Genomic DNA, 26,984 nt, shown 5'->3' on the forward strand with positions numbered 1-26,984 from the left:
TTTTTTTTTTTTTTTTTTGGTCTTTTTTGCCTGAGTTGATGGATGCTTGAGCCAGTGAGTAGAGATAGCCTGAAACTCAAAGATGAGCTATTAACTCCCAGATGTTCATGATTTTCAAGGAAATGTTCTGTGCCTGTGGTTATTACTCAGATGGTTCCTTCAATGCTCTCATCCTGGCACCTTTTGCACTTACTAAATTCAATTTAAAGGAAGAACAGCAGAGTGAGGGAATTTTGTGGAAAGCAATTATGCTGCACTTTTGCGACCTTCATACTTTCCCATTGTGATGACTTTTGGGGTTAGCTGTTGAATTGGTCAGCATGTTGCTTTCACTAGAATTTTGTTGTATGCTACAGATAACCAGTTGTATACAATTAAACAATAATGATGGTGATGCAAGGCATTTTCTTTGAATTAATGACCAGCTGGGAAAAGCTGATGGCTGGAATGTCAGCCAAAGTCTATTAGCTTCAGGGCTCCATTAATCTCCAGAAATACCCGTTTATGACATCACTGTTGCTACTGAACAATGAAAACAGAAGACAATTTACTGATATTTATCACATGCTTTTCCATACCAAGTTCCCTATGCATTGATCAAAAGTTATTTTTTTCCTTTTTCTACTCCAGTTGCCCTTTATTTTCAAATATTCATATATAGCATGGCAGGAATTTCACAGTTTTCATATAATAGTGGGTGTTTTTTTTTTTTTAAGAATTCTAAATTTACAGGTTTTCTTTAAATATTTTGGGTGGTAAAACCAGAATTTGTTTTCAGCTGTGATACTAGAATTTGATAAGTGTCTATATTATCGTAACTATCTGCTCATCACAGGAAATAGCTGCAAATGTTTCAAATAACAGCTGTTGCTGAGAATGATGTGCATTCAATAAGATCCTAAGAAGTTATAGTAACATTCCTAGGAGATGAAAGGGAATTCACTGCCAGAAAAAGCTGTGCTTGTGTATCTGTGTAATATTTCTGATTACTGCTGCAAAACGTTGCAGGTAAACAGAGAAGTGACTAAAACATTCCTCACTTTATCGCATAATTTAACAACTTGTACAGGAAGACAACAATTCCACATATAGCAAATTTATCAAGAGCTTGCTGTAAACTGATAGTACAAATTTAAAAGTTATGAGGGTTTTTAGATCATTTCTCCCCTATATGAAGACAGTTCTTAAAGCCCATTAAGATCCAAGCCAATGAGCTAGGAGTGCTTGCCCAACACAGAAGCTGCAGATCCTGTCTAAATTCAGTCATAAGCTTTTTATTTGTTACAAACACAGCAGCATTATTTCCCTAGAAGAACCCTGCCCCTGCCGGTGGTATCAGACCTTCTAAATGCATGTTAAGCGTGTGCGTTTGGGGGAGGAAAATGAGTCAGAATGTCATTAATCACAGCTTTGGAGGCACTGACTCACTTCTGGTGAAATGCAATGGTCTCATTGGGAAGGGCGTGAGAGAAAAAAAATATCATTCTGGGGTCAGTTCTGTTTCTGAAAATGAAGATCAAATTTGCACACAATTCGGAGGGTTGTTTTCAGAATAAAGAAAGTGGCAGTAGACCCTGTAAGAGCAGACATGTTGTCTCTATAGGGAAAATAGAACAGGCAATGTACAGTGCTGCTTAGGTGAACACAAGGCTCTAGAAAGGAAGCAGACTGAGAGGAACCTGTTGTATATCTAAGGTCAAGATTACTAAGCCATTGTCTGCCCTTCTACAACCCGACAAAATACATCTTTGATCCACTGTTGACTATGATTAAGAGGCTTTGAACATCTCAGGGATATGTACCACAACCCCATACCTCTGGACATCAAAGATAAAACCTACATATTTAGGTGTTTAATTCTATTTCAGCAAAATAATAGAGCACCTGCATTAATTTTCCACTCATATTTGAGGTATTCCAGCTATCCACTTTGCATGTGAGTTCTGATGATGACACTTACTTATCTGTCGGACTCAGTATACATTGTGTGTAAGTCAGGACTTTGTTTACCAGGAGTAGACAGAGGAAAGGGCTAACTCACTGGTAATTGGCCCAGAGCATCCACTTTTCACCTGTCAGTATTTATATTGCATCTCAAATTTAAACTGAGCACTACATGGTGTGAAGATACAACATAGCTATCAATAGTAAAATACTTTTGTGTATTGTACAGTGTGCAATTTCACACTGTTGCATTTCTCTTGTACCAGCTCTTGAGTGACTATTCACAGAGTTTTAGTATTTCAAACTCAGCCCCTAAAGAGAAAATTGCCAATGTATTAGATTTGTGTTTCTCTGAAACTTTGTGTGGAAATGTTGTTTCATTGCTCTTCTTCCATGGGAGTAAGTTTGATGTAAGATGTTCTCTTCTTTTATGAAGCTCTAACTTGAGTTCATTTTGTTATGTGGTGACCACAGTTCTGGATGACGCCCCCCCTGGCACACAGGAATACATTATGTTACGGCAAGATTCCATCCAATCCGCGGAATTAAAGAAAAAAGAGTCCCCCTTTCGTGCTAAGTGTCACGAAATCTTCTGCTGCCCGCTGAAGCAAGTACACCACAAAGAGAACACAGAGCCCGAAGGTTTGTGCACGACACACGTGTGTTTTGCTTGTTTTTCTTTCATTCTTCTTTCTTTCCCTTTCCTTCTTTTTCTTTTTCTTTTTGGATTGTGCATTGCCCCCTGGTGTGCTACGTGTTGCTCAGTCTCTGCTCTAGCTAGGAGGCCCCCTGGCTCACAGGTGAGTGTGTTATGCAGTGTCAGATAGAGCACTGAATAATACAGTCATCTCTGGCACAGCGTACAGCATCCTCCTGCTTTTTGCAGCTGAAACATTTTTTCAGTTGATGTCATGACACAGCCCTGTTTTGGGCTGCTAAAGTCGCTTGCTCCCATAGCCAACATCTGGCCAAGTTTGTTTCCATCGCCTGCATTCCTGAAGCAACAGTCAGCTGAGGAATGACACTTCCAAAATGAACTAATGACAAGCGTGTTTCAAATTTTCTAGCTCTCCTCCACTCCATAAAGCTTCTGCCTTGCGCTGGGAGAATGTCCATGATCTACATGGTTTGCCGAAGCAGGCCCAGACTGCCCGTGTAATGCACGTCCAGCTGCACTTTGCCGTTGTGAAATGCATGCCTCACAATGATCATGAGTAGTTTGTTTTTCTTTACAGTTCAAGTACAGGTTTGGACCACTCTACTTGCTGTTACTTAGACCGCATAATAAGGTATTCAATGCCATTCCTGCCTCAAATCTATTTCTGGAGTACCTCCTCTGGCCAGCGAGGGTATTTACCTACCTTTTTCCCAACAATTTTGCATATGTTGAACAGGATTATTTTTCAACATTATCAGAAAGTGTCATCTGTGTACATTTCAACTTCCAAAACAACATTTGAATACATAATGTTTAGGCTAATTAAATATGTAGTGGAAGATAGTCCATCTTTCCTTAACATCAAATACTATTGATGCAGTTTTTCAATGAATAATAATGTCAGAAATGACAAAATTTTTCTACCCCTTGACAATTAGTGTATACTTTTCCATATATGACTCTTAAGTATTTCCTAACGGTGACTTTGTTCCTATTTCAAAGTGCCCTTTTTCAGCATTATGGGAACCCTCATTAAAACTGTCTTTCTAATTTGGAAAACACTGCCTCCTGGTTTTATTTGAAGTTTGGCATGTGTAGAAATTACTCCAAGTCAGGGCTGGCCAGATAGCTCAGCAGACTAAAGCTCCTGCTTAGGCAGAGCGCAGGACCCAGAGTTTGATCCCTGTCTGGTGTGCCATGCTGGCTCCGTCCCCAGGGCATGCAGAGATGGTGATTGAGACTGGGCGTGGTGGTGTGCACCTGTAATCCCAGTTCTTGGGAGGCAGAAAAACAGGAGAATCACTATGAGACCAATCTATATAGTGAGACCCTGTAGAGTCTGCACTAAATACATTTAATAAATAAATAAATAAATAAATAAAGAGAAGAAATTACTCCAAGTGGATTCCAGTCTGCAGTTTCAGAAACAAAGTTTTATATTTCATACTTTCCCCTTCTCATTTTTTCCCATATAGTGTTAAAATATTTATTGGTAGAAAATTAGAGCCCTATATGTCTGTGTTTAATTCTAATTCAGCAATAAAAGAGAATACATGTATTTATTTTCTACTCATATTTATAGTATTCAAGCTATCCACTTTGAGCGTGAGTTCTGATGACAACATTAATTCATCTGCAGGTAGAAATGGTGACCCATTACAGTGAGTAAAATTAATCTTTTGCTGGATTACTAGAGAAGGTATTGACATGATTTTGATTTCAATGAAGCAAAGATTTTAATCAGTAACAATTACTTTAGTACAAGTAAGATATTCCCTATTTTCTACTTGCTTCTCTCAAATTATATATGTGTGCACCCATACACGCACATAAAGACACCATTTTTGTATTTAAAAATTAGCCTGATGAACTGATAATTGGTTTGGATAATGGAAATAAACCATTAAAGAACCTGCTAGTTAAATTTAGTCAAGTAATTGGTTAGAGACTTGAAATCATTTCACAGTACTTTGAATAACATAAAGTAACAGTTGAATAGCTAAGTTAAGGCCCTCAAATTTTTATTGAAAATATTTTTGACAGGATCTGTTACTTTTCATTTATCAACTGGAGTGTATTATAAATACTGTTATGAAAGTTTTCAGATATGAAGAGCTCTGTAGAAAATGAATAGCAGTTAAATCCTCTTCTACAAGGTTTGGACAGTTTTTAATTTGTCTTTTCATCTGTATATTGATGGCTACCATCTTGGTCAAAGTAGCTGTTATCTTTTCACTTGTATACTCTGATGAAAGGCATTGTCTTCTTGCAGACTGGAGATTTTGCTTGGTTTTATCCTCTTGCCAGGTCCAGGAATAATGGAGCTAATATTTTCTTTCTTATTCCTATGAGTTATTTGTAAATAGTATTAGATTCTTTACAGGTATTTTAGGGGTGACATTTAAACACTGTTCATTATTATATTGTACTCTTTCAAACAATAGTCTAGACACTAGTGGGGAACTCAGGCCTGCAAATGAAAACACTTGATCTCTGTACAGATTAACTGGTCCCAGAAGAAATTAGACGGGGTGAGAGAAAACATGCTGTGAAACAAACCTTGGATAAACAAGAAAACAATGGCAAGATATTAACCTACTTACTTCATGTAGGATACTGAAGCTTGTCATGTCCAGCAGGTGATGTAACTGTGGATTTCAAAGGGTTCAGGAACTATTCTGGTAACCTGAGAGATATTTTGCAAGACTGCATTCTAAATGCCATAAAGCATAGTCTTCAGTTCTCTCTTAAAGTTGCTGTAACGTTTTGTTATAATATGAAGAAATAAGGATTTGCTGGATCCCCAGTGTGCTGTGCCAGCCCCACCCTCAGGATCGCTGAGACAGTGATTGAGACTGGGCATGGTGGTGCACACCTGTAATCCCAGCACTTCGGAGGCTGAACACAGGTGGATCACCATGACTCCAATCTATGTAGTGAAACCCTGTAGATGTTGTCCTAAAATATAAAAATGAAAAAATATCTTATTACAAGTAGACAGTATCTTAGATCTAAACTGTGTATGCACTGAAACATTGTATTCTCATAGGAAGTCTCCTGAAGAGCTTCTCCCTCTCAGGGGTCTCTGTGCAAAAGCATGAGACTTTAATTGACATAGGTTGTGGCTGTCTAGCAGTGTCAGTGCAGGAAAATGTGTGGCCAAGCCATCCATTGTTTACTCTTTGTAAGGATGCCAAGATGACCTCTTCTAATGAGCTAGTGTTTATGCAATGTCAGAAACCCTCAAGTCAAACAGTAAAGTCATTTAAATTTGGGAAAATAAAATTTTAAGTTACACAAGTTTTTGAAATGTTTAATTTAGGTGAAAATGTTTTAGATGTATGATGATAAAGCTGGAATTAATTTCCTTCTCTTACTGAAATGACAAAAATCAATCTGTTTTGCTTTCATATCCTTTGTTTTTCCACTTCATTTGCAATGGTTTAGAAAAGCCTGGTTATTTCTATAAATTATAGCCACCTGAGACTTGGTACAGATAACTTTGTTAACATTGTTCATAGTCATTTATCTTTTCAAGACATTCTTGCATTAGGTCCAGGGCCTCAGAATCTGTGTAAAAGCATGCAAAGATGGACTGAAATATCTCATTAGCTTTTCAGGACACATTAATGCCAAATTACACTTTGCCAAAAGCAGGTTTCTATTTATGAACAGCCAATTCTCCCCCTCCCCAAATATTAATCTGTCGCAAATACTTGTGATTTCAAGCCATGTGATTATTTCCATAAAAACCACTTATGATGTGAGTACTTACGTGAATACTGGCATTTGGCTGAAGAGGCCCATACAAATATCTTGGAGTCTAATTTGGCTCAGTAGCAGCGGCATTCTTTGTTATAAGAAAGCTGCATAGAACGTGGAGATCATTACCAAAATCTTTTTTGCAGTGTTCCAGAAGCCTTTTGGCAAGAGAAAGTATAATCTTCACAGCTTTGTTCCTTTGTTCACTTATTCTTTCTATGTCATGTATGTGAAATGAAATCACTGATTTAGAGTAAGTCCTGGAAACCAATCTATTATCACTATAGATCCACCTTCTTAAATGCCATGCATCCCACTTTTACTGATATATAAAAAAACTGTTAAAAAACAATCTCACCAGAAGACACAAGTTTATGAGTAGGCAGTATTGAAAATCTACAGAGACAAATAAATCATAGATTTTTAGTGTTTTAGGATTGAAAATTCTGATTGCAATAGTAAACTTGAGGAAATTCATGGGATATAAAAACATTACTGAGCTCGATAATTTATCACCATCCTTTAATCAGACATTTGACCTATTTTGTATATGCCTGTTTTCATGTGAGATATGTTCCATTTCCCTCAGGGCATCCATGAATTTTTATCCAGACAGGTCTCTAACTGGAGCAGGATTGGTTGAAGTAGAACAACTTTCACTAAACATGAGAGAGAAAATTTCTGTGCTACCTGTTAAGCAAGTATATTGATAACTATAAAAATAGTGTTACTCTGATAATGTCTTGCTTCCTTACCACAAAAATACATAAATCATAGAAGAGGAAAAAGACAGAACAATATTAAGTGAGATGCTGAGGGAACTGTTTTTTTCTTTCTCTGCATTTATAGTATTGCCAACTCTGTTGTCTCATATGGTTGTACCTTTCTCATTTGAATACTCATATTCCTTTTGAAAAAAAATGTAGGTCAGTATTAACTTGAGTTAATAGTTTGATAAAACTGAACTATTGTTATTAAGTCTCTTTGCTATTAGCATAGACCAGGGTGAGAATTTCTGATGCCTGACACCTGAAAATATCTTTTAGGAAAGATGTAAGTGGTTTTTTAGTGTGTCCCCTTGAGGATGGGAATGGGTATATTACTGTTTTATTAGAAAATTATAGGGTCATGCGTTTGAATTAATATAAAGAAATAAAATGACTATATGTTTTTTAATTTTTATTACACAATATAACGTAGGTTTACCCTTCTATTGCTTTGTGACCTGTACGATGACAAAATAATTCCAGAGAGCTTCATTTACTTACTGAAACAAATGGCAGCTTAAGTGCAGAGACCCAAGAAAGATAAAACTAATAGGCCCAAATGAAAGACAGAAATCTAAAGACCTTGTTGATTAGCAATGCCTGAACCCAACCCTCTCTTCACACAGTGTTCAAATATGTTTCTTTTGGTTACATGTCAATTGCCTTTCAGAAGAACTTCTAATGGCATAATAGCATCAGACAACCCGCAATGGCATTACAACATGCTCTCTGTTCCCTCCTGTTTCTTCACATTATGGCAGCAAACATGAAATTATGTCATATTTTTGGGATAACCTCTACTCTCTGGAAAACTCAGAATCTAATCAAGAAAGTATACTTAGCAGCAAATAATTCAATTTCAGCACAGGATGAGCATTTGTTATTCTTTTATTGAATATATGTATTTCAGTTCAGTCTCCAGGCTAGCTTTTACAGTGGAAACTAATGACCATTCATTCTTTGAGAATATGATTCAATTTTTAAAGCAACAGAGTCTCTCATCTCCTTTGAGCTTAGGTATGCCCATTGTGGTGGTGGTATTTTCTCATGACAGACTATTCTTTCTGTTAATATTGTAGGTAGGTATTTCTGCTGTGTGACTCCAGAACTGATAATGCATTTCAGGTTTATGTTTAATATGGCAACTACACTGGGGAAGGGCTCTGAAAATGTACCAGATAAATAATAATGACTTTGATTTTTTTTAAAATTACAATTGGAGAGCCGGCCAGATAGCTCACCAGGTTAAAGTACCTGCTTAGGCAGATGCAGGGACCAGGATTTGATCCCCAGAGTGCTGTTCTGGCCTCACCCCTGGAGCACACTGAGATGGTAATTGAGACTGGGCATGGTGGTGCACGCTACCTGTAATCCCAGGTCTTGGGAGGCTGAAAACAGGAGGCTAATTATGAGTCCAAGATGTGTAGTGAGACTCTGTAGACCCTGTGCTAAATACATAAAAAAGAGACAGTTTGGTACTTGAAAAACATCTGGAAATTATCTATTTATGTGGGATCTGACTTTGCTTTGGGAATCCCCAGAGACACCCCCAGAGACATTGCTTTGGGAATCACATTGCTGACATGTTCACGACATGATAGCTTGGTGCCTTCTCTGTTTTGTATTTTCTTTTCATAGCCAGTTTTAAGCCATTTATGAAACAAGTCCTTCTAAGCTGGCACAAGGTGAACCATCTGAACTGTGTTCTGCATCCCATTAAAGGCATAACCTGAATGACTTCTCACTAACTTCTGAAAACAAAGGTCACCCTAATGTGCAGACATTTTCCTTCATGGGAGGTACACAGGCAGGTGCTGGTGCCTGTGCTCAACTGTCCAGACTCCCTTTGTTTTAAAATAATATTCTGTAGGGACTTAATGTTTAGCATATCAATATTTGATGGAAAATACATGTTCTATCTTATGCCTAAGATATTTGATACTCAGACAGATAGTGAAGTTAAACTCAACTGGATGTGCTATAGGGTAATAATAAACTTCTCTTGCGGAGGGTTAACAACCTAATTTGCAGACCAAAATTAGAGAAAAAGGAGGGCTACAAGGAAAGCCAACATTTTGGCCCTAGCCTTCCAAGGTCAATTAAGACTCAGGACATAGGAGAACTTGTACTGTAACATCATGTAACTCGGTAGTGTCCCAAATTTTCTGATCAAGGAGATTATGGGGCCAAAGAGGAAAGTGATCGATGATGTAGAGTGTGCCTAAGGAGAGTCACATGGAGAGAAAACATTCTCTCAGGCTTTCACAGAGAGCACATTGGTCAAGCAATGGCCGTGACTCATCCACATGGCTGACACTGACAAGGGAGCTGCAAAATGCAGTACGGGGTTACAGGATAAATCCTGAGGGGATTTGCCTGACCTTGGCAGATACAAAAGTTACATTTCTTGTTATACAAGTCTTGCTTTATCTTGGTCTTAACCATCCAGCACAAAAGTATAAAAACGAGGTATAAAAAGTAAAGCCATATTAATATGCTGATCTGTGCAAGGCTCAAGTCAACAACTTCTGTGGATAACCCACTACTGTTGTGGACTGCTGGACTGTGTTGGATTGTTTTGCTGAATTCACACACCTATAGTATTTAGATGCCAATAGAATACCCATCTCTGACAGGACTAAACAAAAAAAGGCAGTACAAAGTAAGGACCACGTTTTATCTGTATATGCAGAAGAGTTAGAATATACAGCTACTTTCCCTTAATTCAATGAGCAGAAAGATTTGTACTAATAGTGTTTGGACAGGATATTCTGTCTGCATCTTGTATTATTGATAACCACTAAGAAGATAATGTACAATGTATTAATTATTGAAACTGTCCTATTAATCAGTTTTGAAACTGTCTCATTAATATTTGTTTCTCAATAAAGTAAAATAAAATAATAATGTTTGTTTAGTGGAGGAGAATGCAAGATGGCAGGAAGGAACTGTCCTCTCTTTCTCAGATACTTAAATAATCATTAAATCAATTATTTCCCATTCCTGTTTCATGCAACATTGTTTATGAAAGCTAGCTGTGTAAAAAAGAAAGATCCTACAGTCCAATACATGTTTCTTATATTGTATGGAACTCCCAGAGAGTCAGTATACATATGACTATATTTAAGATTTTGAGGAGCCTTGCAGATTAGAAAACTCTTACTTCAGGCAGTGCCATGGTAAACCACTTTTCCTAGCTGTGGGAAAGTTCTTATCCTTGATCCTTAATAACATCCCACAAGTACACTGTGGGAAAGTCTGTGCTGGCTTCCCAGATCAGAGGGATCCCATCAAAGTTTAACTCTGACAAGTAACACACTACAGTGTGTCTCTGTGTGTCCTGTGGATAAGTGCGGGATCTGCAATTGTTTGTTACTCGTCCATGGATTATATAAGGAGCTTGTGTCAGACTGTAAATACTGCACCATTTACTTCATCAAAAAGGTACACCTGTCTTTCTGGGAAAAGTAACAGAAGCTGAGCTGAATAAAAAATAAACTTACAAACATAGTTCATAGATCAAATATATATCTGTGTATTACATTTGAGTAGTAACTGCTTTAGATTAGTGATACTCAGGCTTGTTTTCATCTCAAAATCACCTGAGGATCTTTGAAAGTTTACAAATCGATATTCCAACATAAACTCCAAACCTAGCAAAAGAAAAAAAAATGTTACAAACATTTTTTATAGGACAGATTATATAGGATAAACTTATAGGACAGACTCAACATTGGCCCTTCGAAAAGCCATTCCAAGGTGAATGTAATGCCTGTTGCTTGAGGTCAGATGTCAATTCAGAAATGTTATCATGTGGCTTGTCCAGGCCTCTCCAAGAGGTGACCTGTGATTTGAAGGGACAACTTGACAGGAAACACTTATGTGGCCTTTACTACTCGTGGCTTTGTAAAATATCCAGCTTTCCTCTCCCCCACACCCTTTTCTGAAGTTTGCCTTTCTCTTTGTTACTCTGCATTTTTAGAAAAGTAACCAGGCTTCTCTGTAGTAGGATGATAATCTGCCACCTTGTGACCAACATCCTTTCATGCAAACACTCCTCACACTTGTTCTCTCTGTGATGCAGCTTGCAGATAGGGGTGGAAGAAGATAGAGAAGAAAATAGGGTGGGGTCTGGGCATGGTGGCACATGCCTGTAATCCCAGCACTGGGGAGGCTGAAAACAGGAGGATCACTACCAGTTTGAGCTGCGTAGTGTAACTCTACACAGAAGAAAGAAAGAAAGAAAGAAAGAAAGAAAGAAAGAAAGAAAGAAAGAAAGAAAGAATAATGAATGAAAGAAAGAAAGAAGAAAAGACACGACACGACAAGACAAGGAAGTAGGGTATTCTGATAAGCCAGAAAAGTACTGCTACTTCGTGACTTGGTTAAGACATCTAAAGATGCCAGGGCTGGACTCCAGGTGCTCATGTCCTAGGGATTCTAACTTAGAGCAGAGGGTGTCATCACTGAGGTACTTACTGCCTTTTACTCCCATACACATAAGCAGCTACTGCAATGTAAAATTATAACAGCGTCATGCCGGTGAGAACAGAATTTGACATGATTGGGAGACTTTAATTGCTCTCCAAATTCATAAATCATTGCTAGCATTGTCAATTATGTTGATTCACACATTTATTTGTTATACGCTACAGCATTTCTTAAGAATAAGCAGCTTGAATAATACCCATGAAGAAGTGTTGAACAAGAGGTATTACATCCTGCATTTTATCAGCACTTACTCTTGTCTTACCTCACAGCCAATATCCACACTCACTTCAACATGTGAAAATCACATGTCCATTTCCATGAAGGTGCTAGCTGATGTCTACTTATGAGAGCCTGTTATTTTAAGATATGTATTCTCAGAGCAGGCCCAGGATAATCTGCAGACACGCCCTACTTTGGAAGCAGCAAACAACAGGGGCTTAACAACCAGCCCACCCAGCGGGTAGAGGGAAGGCAGCATGCCTTTGCTGGGCCACTCCTCCATGCAAAGAGAGCACAGTATTGACACCCTGAGGCAGGGAACCAAAGCTCTGACAGGTAGAGACCTCTAAAACTATTTTAAATGTAAGCTAAGATACAGGAAACTCATGGCACTTCCCTAATAAAAGGTAAGATTGATTTGAATCTGGTTTTCCTGGCTTTCAGTGTCCATGCTCTTGTCTCTCCATGGGGTCCCCACATGCTGAGGATTCCCCTTCATGCTCCATACATTCATTTGTTAGCCAAAACCCTGAGCATTTTCTCCACCTCCCAGGAATAGATATTGTGTAGAAATTTGGATAATAGCAGTAAATTCTTTTGTTTTCATTTATGAGAACATTATTCAGACCGTAGTCTGAGGTAATAGATAATGAAAAATATAATTGATAATTTTCCAAAGCTTAGTGTGTGCTGCCAACTTTACTTAACATTGTTTTTATTTCTCACAACAATCTTTGAAAGTTGGGAGATATTTTCTTTATTTTACTGAGGAAACTAAGATCTTGAAAAGTGAAATAACTTATCCAAAGTTACCTAGCTGCAACACCATAGAGCCAATACTCAAGTTTAGTTTTTGTCACCCTAAAATTCCAGTCTTCCTATTAATAGGAAAATGTGTGTGTGTGTGTGTGTGTGTGTGTGTGTGTGTGTTTGTGTGTGTTTTTTACCATGAGTAGCCCTAGAGGAAGCTTCATGTTTATTCTCTAGCAATGCCAGTATCACACAGTGAGATATTTTGGCTGATCTTGATAACCAAAAGTGGAGAGGCTACTTGTGTGCTGTCAGAAAAATAATATGAAGGAACCTGCCCTTAGAATAAAACAGTTTTGTTTAGTCAGATGAATTTTAAATTATTTTTAGAGCATGTTGTCATCAAATCTGAATTGGAAAAAATGCTTTCCAGTGTTCGGTGTTCAGTGGTGAGGTTTATTCAATGTATTCATTGAAATTTCTCAGCCACAGGTCACTTCTTGATCACCTGAAGCCAACTGAACTTCCACATCTAAGCTTTTGCTCACATAGTGTTACTTGATGCCCCAAGTCTCTGTGTGACAAAATCTTCATTACATAGTGAGAAGTGATTAAAAACCTATGAAGAGAAAGTCCTGCCAAATTGGGTTGGATCATTGTCAAGACATTTTTCTCCATAACTTTCCCAAGAAGTGGTTTTGTATTCAGTGGTACATTTCCCTCCAGAAAGCATGAAGAAAGAGGTACCAAGAAATTCCATGCTGTCTACCAGGTGAGACATTCTAGACTAGATGTTTGCCTATGAATTTCTTGCTTCTGGTATGAGCCAGGCATCTCAGATTTACTATCACTAGTCTTTCCAACCCCTCCATGAAATAGATGTCATCAGGCTTGAAGTGCATGACAGGGAAGCTTACATGTAGAGATGTGAAATAATTTGTTCAGCGTCACACAGCTAATCACTCTCTCAGTTGGAATTCAAAGCCAAGTCCATTTAGCTCTCACACCTAATCTTTTTCACCATACTGTGCTGCCACAGCTCTTCCTATATTCTGACTACTCCTTTCAGGCACAAAACTTGAGAATAAAAGCTCAGCACCATCTTCTCCACTGTTGGTAAGAGCTGCCGTTTGGAAGAAGACTGTCTTTAATGCCTCAGAAGAGTGTACACTTACTGAGTGCACCCAATGGAGGATTTCCTTTATGCACCCCACCATCTTGGTTTGGATGATGGCGTAAGCAGAAGGCTAGGGGTTAAACAAAGTAGCGACCATCAGAGGTACCACACACTCTTCTCCTTTGTGCCGTCTAACTCCATCTACTTTCTGCATATCATTTTTGTGCACTTCTTATTCAAGTGGAGGAATGCTTCAAAAGTCCTGGCTTAACTCATGGAATCCCTAGGCCTTAAAGCAGGTTTCGATGATTCTGCCATGTATCTTACAACAAAAAACTGGAAGAGATGTGGTGAGGTCACATTCAGGAGCTGACATGTGTCTGAGACATGATCCACAGAAGCAGCGAAGTCCTGCGTTTAGGTCTTGTAAATTTGGGAATGCCAGTGAGAGTTCACAGGTTGAATCATTGCTGTGGGTTTTTATATCCACCTGACATCTAGAAATCTTGTGCACTGAGAGGAGTAGCCTCCTCTTTTAGGATAGTCCCTCTACAACACAGGGAGATTATGGGGACCAACATGTCCATATTGGGATCATGCACACCTTCTGTCCCAATAAGCATTAGCTGACTTTCCCTGCCTACATACAGGCCCTTCACCATAGACCTCAGTGGGGCCACTGTGCCTGAGGGGACATCATTATTGCTGGTGCTTTCAAAAACACATAAAAATTACACTTTTGTGATGGTAAGCCACGATTAAAAAAGGACATGGACACTCCACTACTCAAAGTAATTTACTGGCATGAAATACACGCAGAGAAGTGGTCACATGGTTCCTGTTCTGTAGTTCTTTCTAGGATCTATCCAGCCCACTAAAACCCAGACGAATCACTGCCATCCATGGGATAATATTGCCTCAAGGAAGCCATTTATACAGTATGTACATTTGTCTTGCAGGCTGCCTCAGTCTGTGAACAAGATCCGATTCTTCTGATGCAACAAGGAAGGAATGAATGATATTTCAAAAAGTGGGAATAACAGAAGCTGGAAGCCATTAACTTTACTCTTTTCTTCTTTCTTCAGCTATTTTTTTTTGTGTACTCAGTTGATTTTTCTATGAGGACATAGCATTTTGGACCTATGTTAGAAAACTCATGCAGTGATTTAGCAATTCTGATTGTCATGCATAGTTAGCTGCCCACTTATTGGATTATTGTTTAATTATCTCCAGAATATTCCTGAGGAAGAATAAAAATCCCCAGAAACAATAATAGTTTGCAAACCTTCTTATGTAGTGTAACTTTTTCTTTGAGAATAGATACTAATTTCATTAAAAAGATTTCTTTTCCTTCCCAATGAGGACTCTATTTAAACATGTAGCCTTTATTTAATTTCTACTAAATGGAGCTTTACTAAATAGATACAGGAAGTAGCTCAATGGCTTGCAATAGTAAGTGCTCAATGAATATTTATCAATATAAGTAACTTACTCAGCCTAACAAGTTTGGATATGCTGAATTCAAAAGGACCATTTGCCTTAATGCCAGGCAACACATGACTGTATGTATTTATTCACCATTAAGAGAGGTCGGGGAGATGGCTCAGTGGAATAAGCGCTTCCCTGGCAAGCGCAAGGGCCTGAGTTCAATCCCCAGTTCCGGAAAAAAACAAAACAAAGCAAAACAAAACATTAAGAGAATGGATATCTTTGTCAGTACATAGTTCCCAGTGTCCTGCGCAGTGAGCAAGGCCTTCTGCTGGGTACTAGACACAGCATGAGGAAAGAAATGTTAAGTTTATCAACAAGAAGAAATTAAAGACTGACAGGAAAGACTTTGGACTAACATCAATTACATTGGGTTGTACTTAAAAATACCTGGAACATAGTGATTTAAAACAGCTACTTTATAAATTTTTTTTGGGGGGGAGGCTAGCAGAAGATACATTATTTATATGATATACATAGAAATATAGCCTCTTACATACGGCACACACCAGAATCCAGCAAATATGGCTTCAAACCACATTGAGCTCTATGATTTATTAGAAATTTCTTATGGATATTAGAAATGAGGTATTATTCATAATCTTCCTAAAACTTCTGTGACTGTTGTTTCCTCATTTATTTTTTATGCTTGGATCCTGTATATAAAATTTAGAATATTATTAATATTTTTATCAGATAAATAATATTTACAGAATTACTTAATTTTTTTTTCTCTTGGACTATAGGTTGGCAGGTTGGTTCTGCTTGTCTTGACTGGATCTCATGTATGTGTGAGCCACTGGAACGCCAAGGTGGCACCAATTGTTCTAGATGTGTTTGTGTAGGGCAATGTCACTTTCCTCATGTGTCTGTCACATTAATCTCATGAATTCTTTCTAAAATTTTTTATTGATTTGTTCACTCAACACTTAGTGACCGACTTTTCTGTGTGTCAGGCAGTACTGCATATGACTTTGCCTTCAACTTACTAGAATGTTCTAAGCTGCTAATAAATATTTAAGACTTATCAGCTTGTGACAAGTATTAAAACCATGACAGCAAACATCTCTTTCATATATGGATTTCAAATCTTACAGGTAATTACTCAGAAGCAGGATCACTGGATCATAAGGAAATTGCATTTTATTTGTTTTGGGAGAAAACTTCACCCAATTTTCCATTCTGATTTTACTAATTTGTGTTTCCATAATCAATGGACAAGTGTTTCCCATCCACAACGTAGCTAGAACTTGGTATCTTTTGGCTTTGATAATAATCGTTCAAACATGTATGACATTATATTTCACTGAAGCTTTAATTTGGATCTCCCTAATGGTTAGCACTGACAATTGTTTGAGCTATCTCCTTTTGAGAGGTATCTATGCAGGTGCTACGCACATTTATTAATAAGATAATTTATTTTCCCCATCAGGAGTTATTTGTATTCTTTATGTATTTTGGTTATTAATCTCTTTTCAGATGTAAAGCTTGTTAATATTTTCTCTCATTCTGTAGATTGTCTCCTAATTGCTTCCTTTATTGTGTGGAAACTTCTATTTTTATAATCACATTTGCCTACTTTTGCTTCTTTTTTGATGGTTCTTTCTGATATTGACTCAAAAGATTTGAAATCTGCACACTCATGTTTATTACAACACTGTTCACAATAGCCACATATGGAATCAACCTAGATGTCCATCACTAGGTTAATGGACAGAGAAAATCCTGTGTAAATGCAGTGGAATACTATTCAGCTTTAAAAAGGAAGAAGAGCCAGGAAGATGACACAGTAGAATAAGCTCTTGCCTGGCAAGCACAAAGGTCTGAGTTCAATCCCTGGTTCCACCAAAAATAAATAAATAAATAAAAAATAAAAAGGAAGAAATTGTGATATTTGTAACAGAAATAAAGTATGGTATACTCAGTGAAACAGCAAATATAAAATACAGAAATTTCATGTCCTCACTTATTTTCAGAATCTAAATGAATTGAACACATAGAAGTAGAAAATAGACGTGATTAACAGAGGCAAGAGTAAGGGCATGGGAATGCTAAGAGCTTAATACTCTGGTAAGGGAAATTTAATTGCTTTTTTCTGAGATCTGTTGTTCAGGTTGTTGAATATAGCTCATGGATGAGTAGGATAATATTCAGTTTCTGTGAGAGTGAACTTTGTTACTTTTTTATGTATTTGGTACAGGGTCTCACTCTGCAGCTTAGACTTATAGTGATCCTCCTGTTTTCAGCCAATCCAGTGCTGGGATTACAAGCATACATCATCACACCCAGACTAGGTGGCCAGCTCAAAGTGCCCTGGGGGCAGGGCCAAGCAGCACATGGTGCAAAGGATTGAACCTGGGTACTGCACTTGCCTAAGCAGGTGTTTAGTCTGCTGAGTTATCTCTCCAGTCCCGAGAGAGAACTTTCAATGTTTTTAATCACAGAAGATTTCAAAGTTTAAAGTGGTTAGTTAGGTTAATTCTGTCTTTCATGTCATGTTAAAAATCATAGCATTTTTTTTCTACCTGATTATGTGCATGGCAATAGTTTGCCAATGTATAATAATATAAATGAATAAATTAAAAAAAAAGACTCTAAGAGCAGAGGAGGCATCTGAGGAAGATAAGATACACATAGACATGATTGCCCAGAAGTGAACAAAGAGAATCTGGGAGAATGAGACACTAAGAATACAAAAGGAAGAGTTGAGCTTCAGAAAGGAAGGCCAGTGGTCAGGCAGGATGCAGTAAGAAGGTGCTAGTGTAAGGTAAGCCTTTGGTATAGCCTTTAAGATCTAGATTTTACCCTTACTGTTCTTTGGGTCCTTTGCCAGTCAGGAGAACAGATCTGCACCTGAACCCAGGTCTTGTCTTCTTGTCTATCTTTCCCTCCTTCCTGCCACAGTTTCTCGCTGGGGTATCCAAGAGACCAATACATCCTAAAGTATGTAAAATCAGATACTTCACTCTACTGTAAGACTTATATCCTTACTAAGTGATGCAACTTCTTTTCCTAATAGCATAATGTTCACTAGAAACTGTAGTCCTCATCTCTTTAAGTTGAATTTTCTTCTGGATATTTTGTTTCCAATTTAAGTCAGAATTCACCCTATCTTTAAGGTTGTTTCTACAATTATACTATCCACTTTTATCTTGTCTTCCTTTTGGATTTCTCAATATCTTTTTCTCATTTTAAAAAGATAATATTTTTCCTGTACAAAAGAGATCTAGGTTTTTAGTCTAACTCATTTCAATATAGACCGGAAGTCTCTCCACCTCTTTTACTTTTACATAAATCATCAAAATAGATTAGCTTAAAATGACCCCTTATAGATAAGAGTTATAAGGAATCACATACTGAGTGCTGAAGAAAGTAAGTCTTCATAAAAATGTCATTGATTTTTTCTTTCCTATAATGCTTCTAAAGTTTAAGTCTTTGCCAAGACCAATTCATTATTTCACTGTTTATCCTTTCTAACGTAGATAAAATTGCTCAATATATATTTCCAGTGTCCTAAATTTATTGGATAACTTGGAATTAGAATTTTAAAACTGACATCGGGTCCTTTGGACCTGTATTAATAAGCTACAATCAAGGATGACATTATGGGTGTTTCCAATAAAGTAAGTTTTCTGAAAAATTTATAAATGTGCCCTCTTGCTAGACTATGAAAATTGATTCCTTATCTAGGAATGAAGCTTTCTTGCTGGATCAAAGAGTTAATGTTTTAAAAAAGAAAAAAAAAACCAAGTACACAGTTTTGTCATGAAGAACTCTTGAATTGATAATATGATATAGAGTCCACACACATGAGCTGAATTTTCATCTGAGATTGACAAATTTGGATTCCATAGGAATAATAACTTCCCATGGAAAATTGGATGAAGGTTTTCTACATAGGAAGTCCCCTTAGCTAAGATCAAATGATTCATCCGTAGTGGCCATCAAGGAGTTAAAGGCTTGTGTCTTCAGTGTGAAAAACATAAGAAATTAACTTTTCACAGAGCAGGATAGAGTATTGAGGGGATAATTTTCTTTTTTGCAAACAGCCCTGTTTTTTTTTCACCCAGGATGGGATGCTATCACTTTTATAGAGGCTAGACTGCCATATACTTTTTGCCCAGTGGTCTTTTACTCAAGACAGAAAATGTCAGGGCACTAAATACTGCATTCATACACTTAGCCCTGATGACATTCATTTTTCCCCCAGCGCATGCAATGCTACTTTCTGTCTTGAGTTTACCTCAATTGAATCTGTAGTGAGACAGGATCTTGTACTTTCAATAGCAGTGGAATACACAAGTTAGCCATGGAAACCCTATATTTCTGCAGCTTATAAAACCCTTGGGTGTCCTGTCATCCTTTTATTACCTGCCCAAAAACCTTGAGAAAGAGCTTTGGAGAAGTAGAAATATCTCAGCAGATAAAACAGGGAAAGTTAGACTTAACACAAGAAGTGAACTCTGCCTTCTCTACTGCTTGGATGAGACCATGAGGGCTGACCCGAACCCCAGAGTGCTCCAGAGGTTTGACATTCCTTATCTTTTGCAATGGTGCCTAGTTTTTCCACATAGATTTGGATGAGTCAACCAACACATTTTTATATCTAATAATAAATAACATTACGTTTAATAATTATACTGATTTAAGCTGGAACACACTCGCAAGATCTAAAACCCAGTGGCTGAATTAAACTGATGCTTCAGTTTCATACAACAAATCACCAAGAGCTCTACTGGAAAGACAGGTTGTGGAGAGGCAGGAAAAAAATTCAGTTGATACGTTTGTCTTTCCTTCAATCAGTAGTGCCTGGTCCTGCTTTGCAGGGTAAGTCATGCCAATCTCTATCCTATTGACTTTTGGGACACATAATTCTCTGTTGTCAGGGTCTGTCCTGCCTGTGCCTCATAAGATCCTAAGAAACATCCATGGACTCTGCTTGCTACACACCAGTAGACATCCTTCATTGTAACAACCGAAAGTATCTCCATATACTTTCAGATATACCTCAGGAGAAAAGTTACCTTCTATAGAACTGTAAGCTATAATACAATTATGCAAACAGAATAGATAATGGCTGTAAGATGCAGTCAAAATCTTCTATTTATTCATAACCAATGCTTTTGTTTCTTAGATGACTAAAACGATACTTTGAACTGAATCCAGATTCTTTCTTCTCCCCCTAAACCCTTTAAAACTTTCCAGTATGGCTCTAGGTAAATATTCAATGTAAGATAATTGAAGCAGTGAGTTATCTTAGTCATTGCAGTTATGGAAGGCATACCAACTTGGTTTCTGCTCCTTGTCTACCAGAGGAGAAAAGAAGAAATGTGACAGAGTCATTGCCTTTTAGCAACTTAGAGTTCAAACTCTTTCATTTGCATAGTAATTTAAAGTAGTTTGTATCACAGCCTTGGCTCAAATTTAACCTCATTGCAGAAGTTCTTTGTGTTCTAGACATTTTAGAAGGTTTTCTCTCTGTCCTATCTTTCTTCTGCAGTGTTGATGACAAGGTAAAGTAGAGGTAGATTTTCATATCTAGTTGAAAATTCATAAGCTTAGCACATTCTGTCTGACAATCCAATTTCAACAAAGATTGGGGGCCTATAATGGTGGCAGGGATGGGACCAATTACTTCTCTCACTAGCTAGTATTTAGTATTTATAAAAATCTTAAAAATAAATTCTTTGCATTTTGTATATCTTTTTGTTTCCATTCTATTTCCAGTAAGCACAAAATATCAGAGAGAAAAAAGGAAGTTTGTGAAGATTTCCATAATAATTTGAGGTATATATAGAAATTAAATTCATCAAAGTTCTGAGAAAATACTCCAAAGGACTATCAAAGAGAAGAATTAAATTTACCTCTCAGCTAATTTAATATATTTTGCTTTATGTTTTCAAAAGCAATTGTAGTTTAGCTGGTTCTTCTTTTTTTTAGCTTTGCTTTTATTCCTTTATCATAGTAAAGCGCCTCCAGTGATGTAAGTAACTTTGAATAAGCTATGTTCCTTCCTTGGGTCTCCATATCCTTATCTGTAAAATGAATAAAATTAGGTAAACCTGAGTACTGAATTTTCTTCTTATTTTATATGTCTCAGAAGGTTCAAAATAGAACTCAGTGTATTACCATGTTTCCTAACAATTTCATGCAAGCCAAAAATGAAGTTGGACTGCTAGATATTAGTGAAGTCTCACTTCATAAAAGTTTCAAGTTGTAGGAGCCCTAAGTGGGCAGAGGGTTTCATGAGCTTATGGTTATTGCCATGTACTTCTTCTCCTTTAGACTGCTACCAAAAATAGTGAGACTGGACTAGCTTTGAGAAGAGGAAAGCCTAGGTATGAGCTAGTGTGCTAAAGGGGGGAAAGGAAAAATAACATTATCTGAGTACTAGACTATCTTCATCTCAAAACTTAGTTAATATGATCAAGTTATTGGAAGAATGTATCCTTTATCATACCATTAGGACATCATGAAAAGGTGGTACCTACCCAAATTGCCTCTCCTAATTTGTATTCTGCTTTCCACAAAAGGGAGACTCTCATCACCTGCCTTGAAGAGGATTAAGAAAGCAAGTGCTACCCTTTGGTGAACCTATACTTCTTCCTTTTAGTGCTTCCAGCCCTGATGTCAGAGCTCTAATGTTGTGATCCTGGTTTATAGAACTTCCTGTTTTGTATCCTTTTGTGGAGAAATACTTTGGAATGAAGATCCTGTCCTAGCAGATGGAAAGTCTGAAGCTGGAGGGAGAACACTTGGTAGTAGACCAACACTTCAGGTTTTGGACTGCACTCTTCTATTTCCTGATGCGAGACTACCTCGACCCACTAGGGCCCCTTCTGGGGCTGTCCTAGAAATCATGCTTTCCTTCCCACAGCCTCTTCCTTCCCTTGCAGACACTTGGGGAGACTCAGGTATGGGAGGCTGTGTGCTAATACAAGCCAGGCAGACTTTTATTTCTCATTCCCCTATTCATTAAAAACCCCTGCTGTTTCATTATAGGTTCTCCTGTAGAGAAATGTATACAGGCAGGAAGACTTGTGCATGTAGAGTTTTACTACTCACCTATTCTCAATTTTGTGTACTCTAGTAGACAATCCAGAAGCTGAATAACAATCTATATCCTCTTTGTGTGTAAAGTGTTCCTCAGTGAGAATTAGGTACAAGCTAAGTTACAGAGATTTTGAGATTACCAAATTGCCATTGACTGGTAGCCTCTCATTTGCCCCCAGAATCAGCCCTACTGTTCTTTGAGCACCACAACCAATCTCATCTCTAATAGTTCTGCAAATATTCTGCATTCTGACTGCTAAAGGATGGAGATGAGTAAGGGATAGTTACTTAAATCGAGGGATATTTCAGTTGGAATGAACACTGCTCATCCCTGGGAAAATATTGCATAAAAGCAGGGTCGCATCTTGCTTCCTCTGTCTTACATCTGGTCTAGTGTATGGCTGTGAATTAGGAACAGAAGTAACCATCAACACCATTTCTTGAGCCACACACTTCAAGTTTTTCTTATCTCGATAAACATCCTCTAATGTATTTATCTTGATTTTATGCATGAGGAAAGTGAAGTTTACAAAAATTAGGTAAGGCAAAACCAAGGAACACAGTAAGTATTCAAAATACGATGGAATTTCAACTTGAAACTAGGTGATCTAAGCTACATGGCACTGTCATATAGAGTATTACCCAAGCAGGTGACTTCAATTACTGTGTAAAATGTGATTAGATTTAATTTTATGTTTATATTCTCTATTAACTAAATATTTGATTGTAGAATGGTAGCTATTCTAGACACACAAGACACTGCAGTATGGTAAGTGGTATATGCATTCATCTTTGTTGACCTATAAACAGAAAGCCTGACTTGCTGAATAGCTTCTGAGCTTGACTTCTTTTCTACTTCATATTTTTCTCTTTTCCTTTGCTGTAGACAACATATTAAGAACATCACTGCCAAGTTCAACCTTTGTTGAGTTCAAAACTCCTAAAAGCTTTGCTCGCCAAGAGTACAGCACAGTGGTGTAGTGCCTGACTGGAAAGCACAAGGTCCTGAGTTTCACTCCTGATACAAAAAAAAAGTTACATTTTTAAAAGAAGCCTTGCTCAAAACCCACCTCAGCTTTTGCCTTCTCAGGTCTATTAGTAAGACTCCCAAGGTGAGGTAATCATGGAAAAAGCCCCTTGGCCTCCACATCTCACCTCTTTCCTGAACATTTTCAGATTAGTTCTTACCACTATCTGCCAGCAAATAAGCAGCTTTGTTTTTCCATGGAAGGTAGGTCCCGTGTGTCTTTCCTGACACATAATACATGACATGCCCAATACAATCTTCACACGTGCTGTTTCCTCAGGAAAAAAGAAGGGGCACACCAAGTAAATAGGACCCTTTGTTAACTCTTAAGGGCCCAAATAATACTTTTCAGAACTAGAAAATGCTGTGTGTTCTACACTGTTGTTAAGGGCATGCTTGTCTTCCTACTAAGTGCCTTTCATAAAATGTGTTGCACAACAAGGTCTGTCTCTGAAGTGCTATTTTTCTTTAATGGAAATTTTAAAATGCAGAGAATAATAGATTCATTACTTTATCAAGGCAATTAGCCTCTGAAGAGCATTTTCTTACAGCTTAGTTTAGGTTAAAAAGCATTTTGATTGCTGATTATATTTTCTATATTTTTAATCCTGAACTATGGGAATCTATTGATACGTATCATTTTCTCCTAGGGCCTTCTGCTGATTGCAATTAACTACAGTATAAACCACTATATATGATATCCTAAAGGTTTTACTTAATTTATCTTTACCAGTGTATTCATAAGAGACACTTCTATTTTTTTTTTTTTTTTTTTTTTTAGTACCAGGGATTGAACTCAGGACCTTGTGTTTGCCAGGCAGGCGCTTATGCCACTGACCTATATCCCCAGCCCCGAGAGACACTTCTAATAGCATAGAAAGAACACAGACATAATTGCTAAAACCTACCTCTGCCACATGGTAGGGTGATTGGCAACAAGCAAATGTAAAATACAGACAAAAGTATTCAATTTACATGGTTGTCTTGAGGACAGATTAGGCATAGTGACTGGAACATAACAAATGATCAATGAAGGTGAATTATTATAGCTCTGATTGAGCCTTTGAAAGTATCATGATATTCTTAAAACTACCCAGGGTTTTCAGTCTTTAGCCATTTTCCCACGCTACTCACTGGGACCAATCTTGCACTCTTCTTCTAGACTGGTTTCACACATTCAGTCCCTGCCACTTAAAAATGCTAGTTATTCTCACTGTTGTTAACATTGTGCTTACAGCAGCATTTCTCAATATGTTATCCAAATAAGATACTCCCTTAGGAAAGGTCCCATGAGTAAAAACTGTTTGGGAGACAGCTGTTCCCATATACTTACCCTGGAGATTCACAGCACATATTATAATATTACAGATTCAAGAGTCCTATACTATATTTCGTGCAAGGGAAATTATTTTATTATTTTATTATTTTTTTTATTTTTCAGTGACAAAGCACTGTCCTCTCATCAAAGATCTTCTTTCTGTGTTGTATTAATATCTTTGTTTAGAACCGTCACTTTCTTCTACCCCTTTGCATTTCAGAAGGTCCTTCACTAAGTAAGCTCCATGCAGGTCCAGTAATTGGGCTCAAACCATCAGGCCCACTGAACATGCCAATCTGTGCATTAAAGTTGTTCAGGGTCTTCTCAACGCCACTTGCTATTTTGCCTATACCTTCTCACGGTATTATAGCATATTATGGCAGCCGGTACATTTTCCATCTGACACCCACTAAATTTTATAGCATGGCAAATAGGTCAAGAAGTGTAATCTCATATAGGAGGGGCTGTGGCATGTATATATCTCTGTGCTGTGGCTCCTGATGTCACAGCTTTGTGGCTTATCTTTCTACTTACCAAGCATTTATATCTCATGTGCCTGCATAGTGCCATAGGTCCACCTTGGCACAAATCTTGCTTGAGGTTTGTAGCTATTAAGCAAGGGTCTCTTGAGTCATAAGTAAATCCCACTTTAAGTCTTACTGTTTGAACATCGGAATTATAAAGACATAAATGGGAATTGTCATTCATTTTGCTAATGGATCCATTATAATAATATTGCTTTGCAAAGCCACTCCAAAGTATATTTAAGTAAGCATTGATTTATGTGTGACTTTCTAAGATGAAACCACTTTATTAGATAAAGTGAAGGATATCTGCCTTGGGCTATGTGTTCGGTTTCCGTCCCTTAGCAAGAGTTCCATCGCCTGTATTTGCTTTGACAGTTGGCAGATCTTGAAGACAACCTCAGAACTGCAATACTGTTGCAAAATCATCTGTGACTTTTGGGCCCTTTGAGAAATGTGTACTTCAGGCCCATGTTTTATGTTTTACATTCCTAAAAGGTATTATTCTGTGGTTTTCTTCTCTGCAGATTTTTTTGAACATTTATGAATGACTTATAGGAAATATAGTAGGAATTTTAAGGGGCAAGACAATTCTTAGGCTACTTTGATACCATTACTACATCACAAATAGATGTTGTCTAATGGTGTCAACATTAGACAATGGTTGTCATTTAACTAAAAAGAGTAAAGGGATTTCCAGGCATAGTAAACTCATTCTCAAGAGTAGGTGATGCAATAGGTAAAACATTCTGGTACTGAATAGTAATAATGCTAAGGTCCTATGGGAAATAGCAAAGCCAGATATTTAAGAAAGTATACATGTAATACTCTTCTAGGAAAGATCTGTGTAAATCAGAAAACTAATTTGACCATGAGTGAAAGGATGGATTACTTTTTAATCAAAAACTTTAGATAGATGTTATTTGCCTGTATAGCAAGAACCACAATTGGGGATATGAAAGTCTTCCCAGTCTTGCTTGGTCTAAGCAAACTATTTTTTTTTGTCTAAGAAATTAGAAATTCCTTGTTTAAGAGACTAGATAAACAAAACACACCTTGATCTGAACATGGCTGCCACTTTGCAGTGAAGTAGGTATGAGACTGTACATTATTGTTGGAAAATCTAGAATTCATTTTTTGTCAGACTAGCTCTACAATTTGTCGATTTTTCATTGTGAGCTAAAGGGGAGCTGATGCAATAATAGTGCTGATTGCTTGCATTTCTAGTCTACACTATATGCTAATCACTGTGCTATACATATACTATCTCATCTACTTTCCATTTTGAAGATAAGAAAACTGGGCTTTAGATAAGTGTCTTTTCTGACTTCACATAGCATAAATGTCAGAACACAGACTCAAACCTAGGCAACCAGAGTCCATATATCAAGTTCTTAATTACTAACAGTCCATTTTAAGAGGGTTTGAGAAATTAGCACGGGGACTAGAAAGGTAAAGCTAAAAAGGTGATGCTTCCTTTTCATGCTAAGGCAAGAAAAAGCCCCAAGTTATCTTTATTTAGCTGTACAATGCCAAGTACTGTTGTGTGCCAGGTAACCTTGCTAGGGCTTTATACACATTTTATTTTTAAATCCTTGTGACTATATTGTGAGCCTCATATTTTTTCTGTTCAATTTCCAAGATGAAATAATCCAGGCCAGCCAAATAGCTCAGTGGATTAAAACTCCTGCTTAGGCAGACACAGGGGCCGGAAGTTTGATCCCCAGGCCTGCCAGGCTGGTCCCGCCCCCAGGGCATGCTGACATGGCAACTGAGACTGGGCCAGGGTAGTGCGTGCCTATAATCCCAGCACTTGGAAGGTTGTAAACAGGAGGATCACTACAAGTCCGATCTATGCATTCAGAC

At 37.6% G+C, this 26,984-nt stretch overlaps 1 protein-coding gene across 3 annotated transcripts in view; it reads left to right on the forward strand.

Annotated features, from left to right (window-relative positions):
• The window catches only part of Fgf13 (fibroblast growth factor 13), a 675,218-nt gene that overhangs the window by 442,694 nt on the left and 205,540 nt on the right, over nt 1-26,984 (forward strand). For 2 of the 3 annotated variants that reach the window (XM_023699090.1, XM_012516517.2), the window contains exon 3: nt 2,419-2,586. The exons of the other annotated variant lie outside the window; for it this stretch is intronic. In XM_023699090.1, coding sequence (XP_023554858.1) covers nt 2,419-2,586 — 168 coding nt within the window. The remainder of the gene's footprint in view (nt 1-2,418; nt 2,587-26,984) is intronic. 3 annotated transcript variants of the gene reach the window in all.

The sequence above is a fragment of the Octodon degus genome, unplaced genomic scaffold (genome assembly GCF_000260255.1).
Source record: "Octodon degus isolate 3935 unplaced genomic scaffold, OctDeg1.0 scaffold00110, whole genome shotgun sequence".
Taxonomy (NCBI): domain Eukaryota; kingdom Metazoa; phylum Chordata; class Mammalia; order Rodentia; family Octodontidae; genus Octodon; species Octodon degus.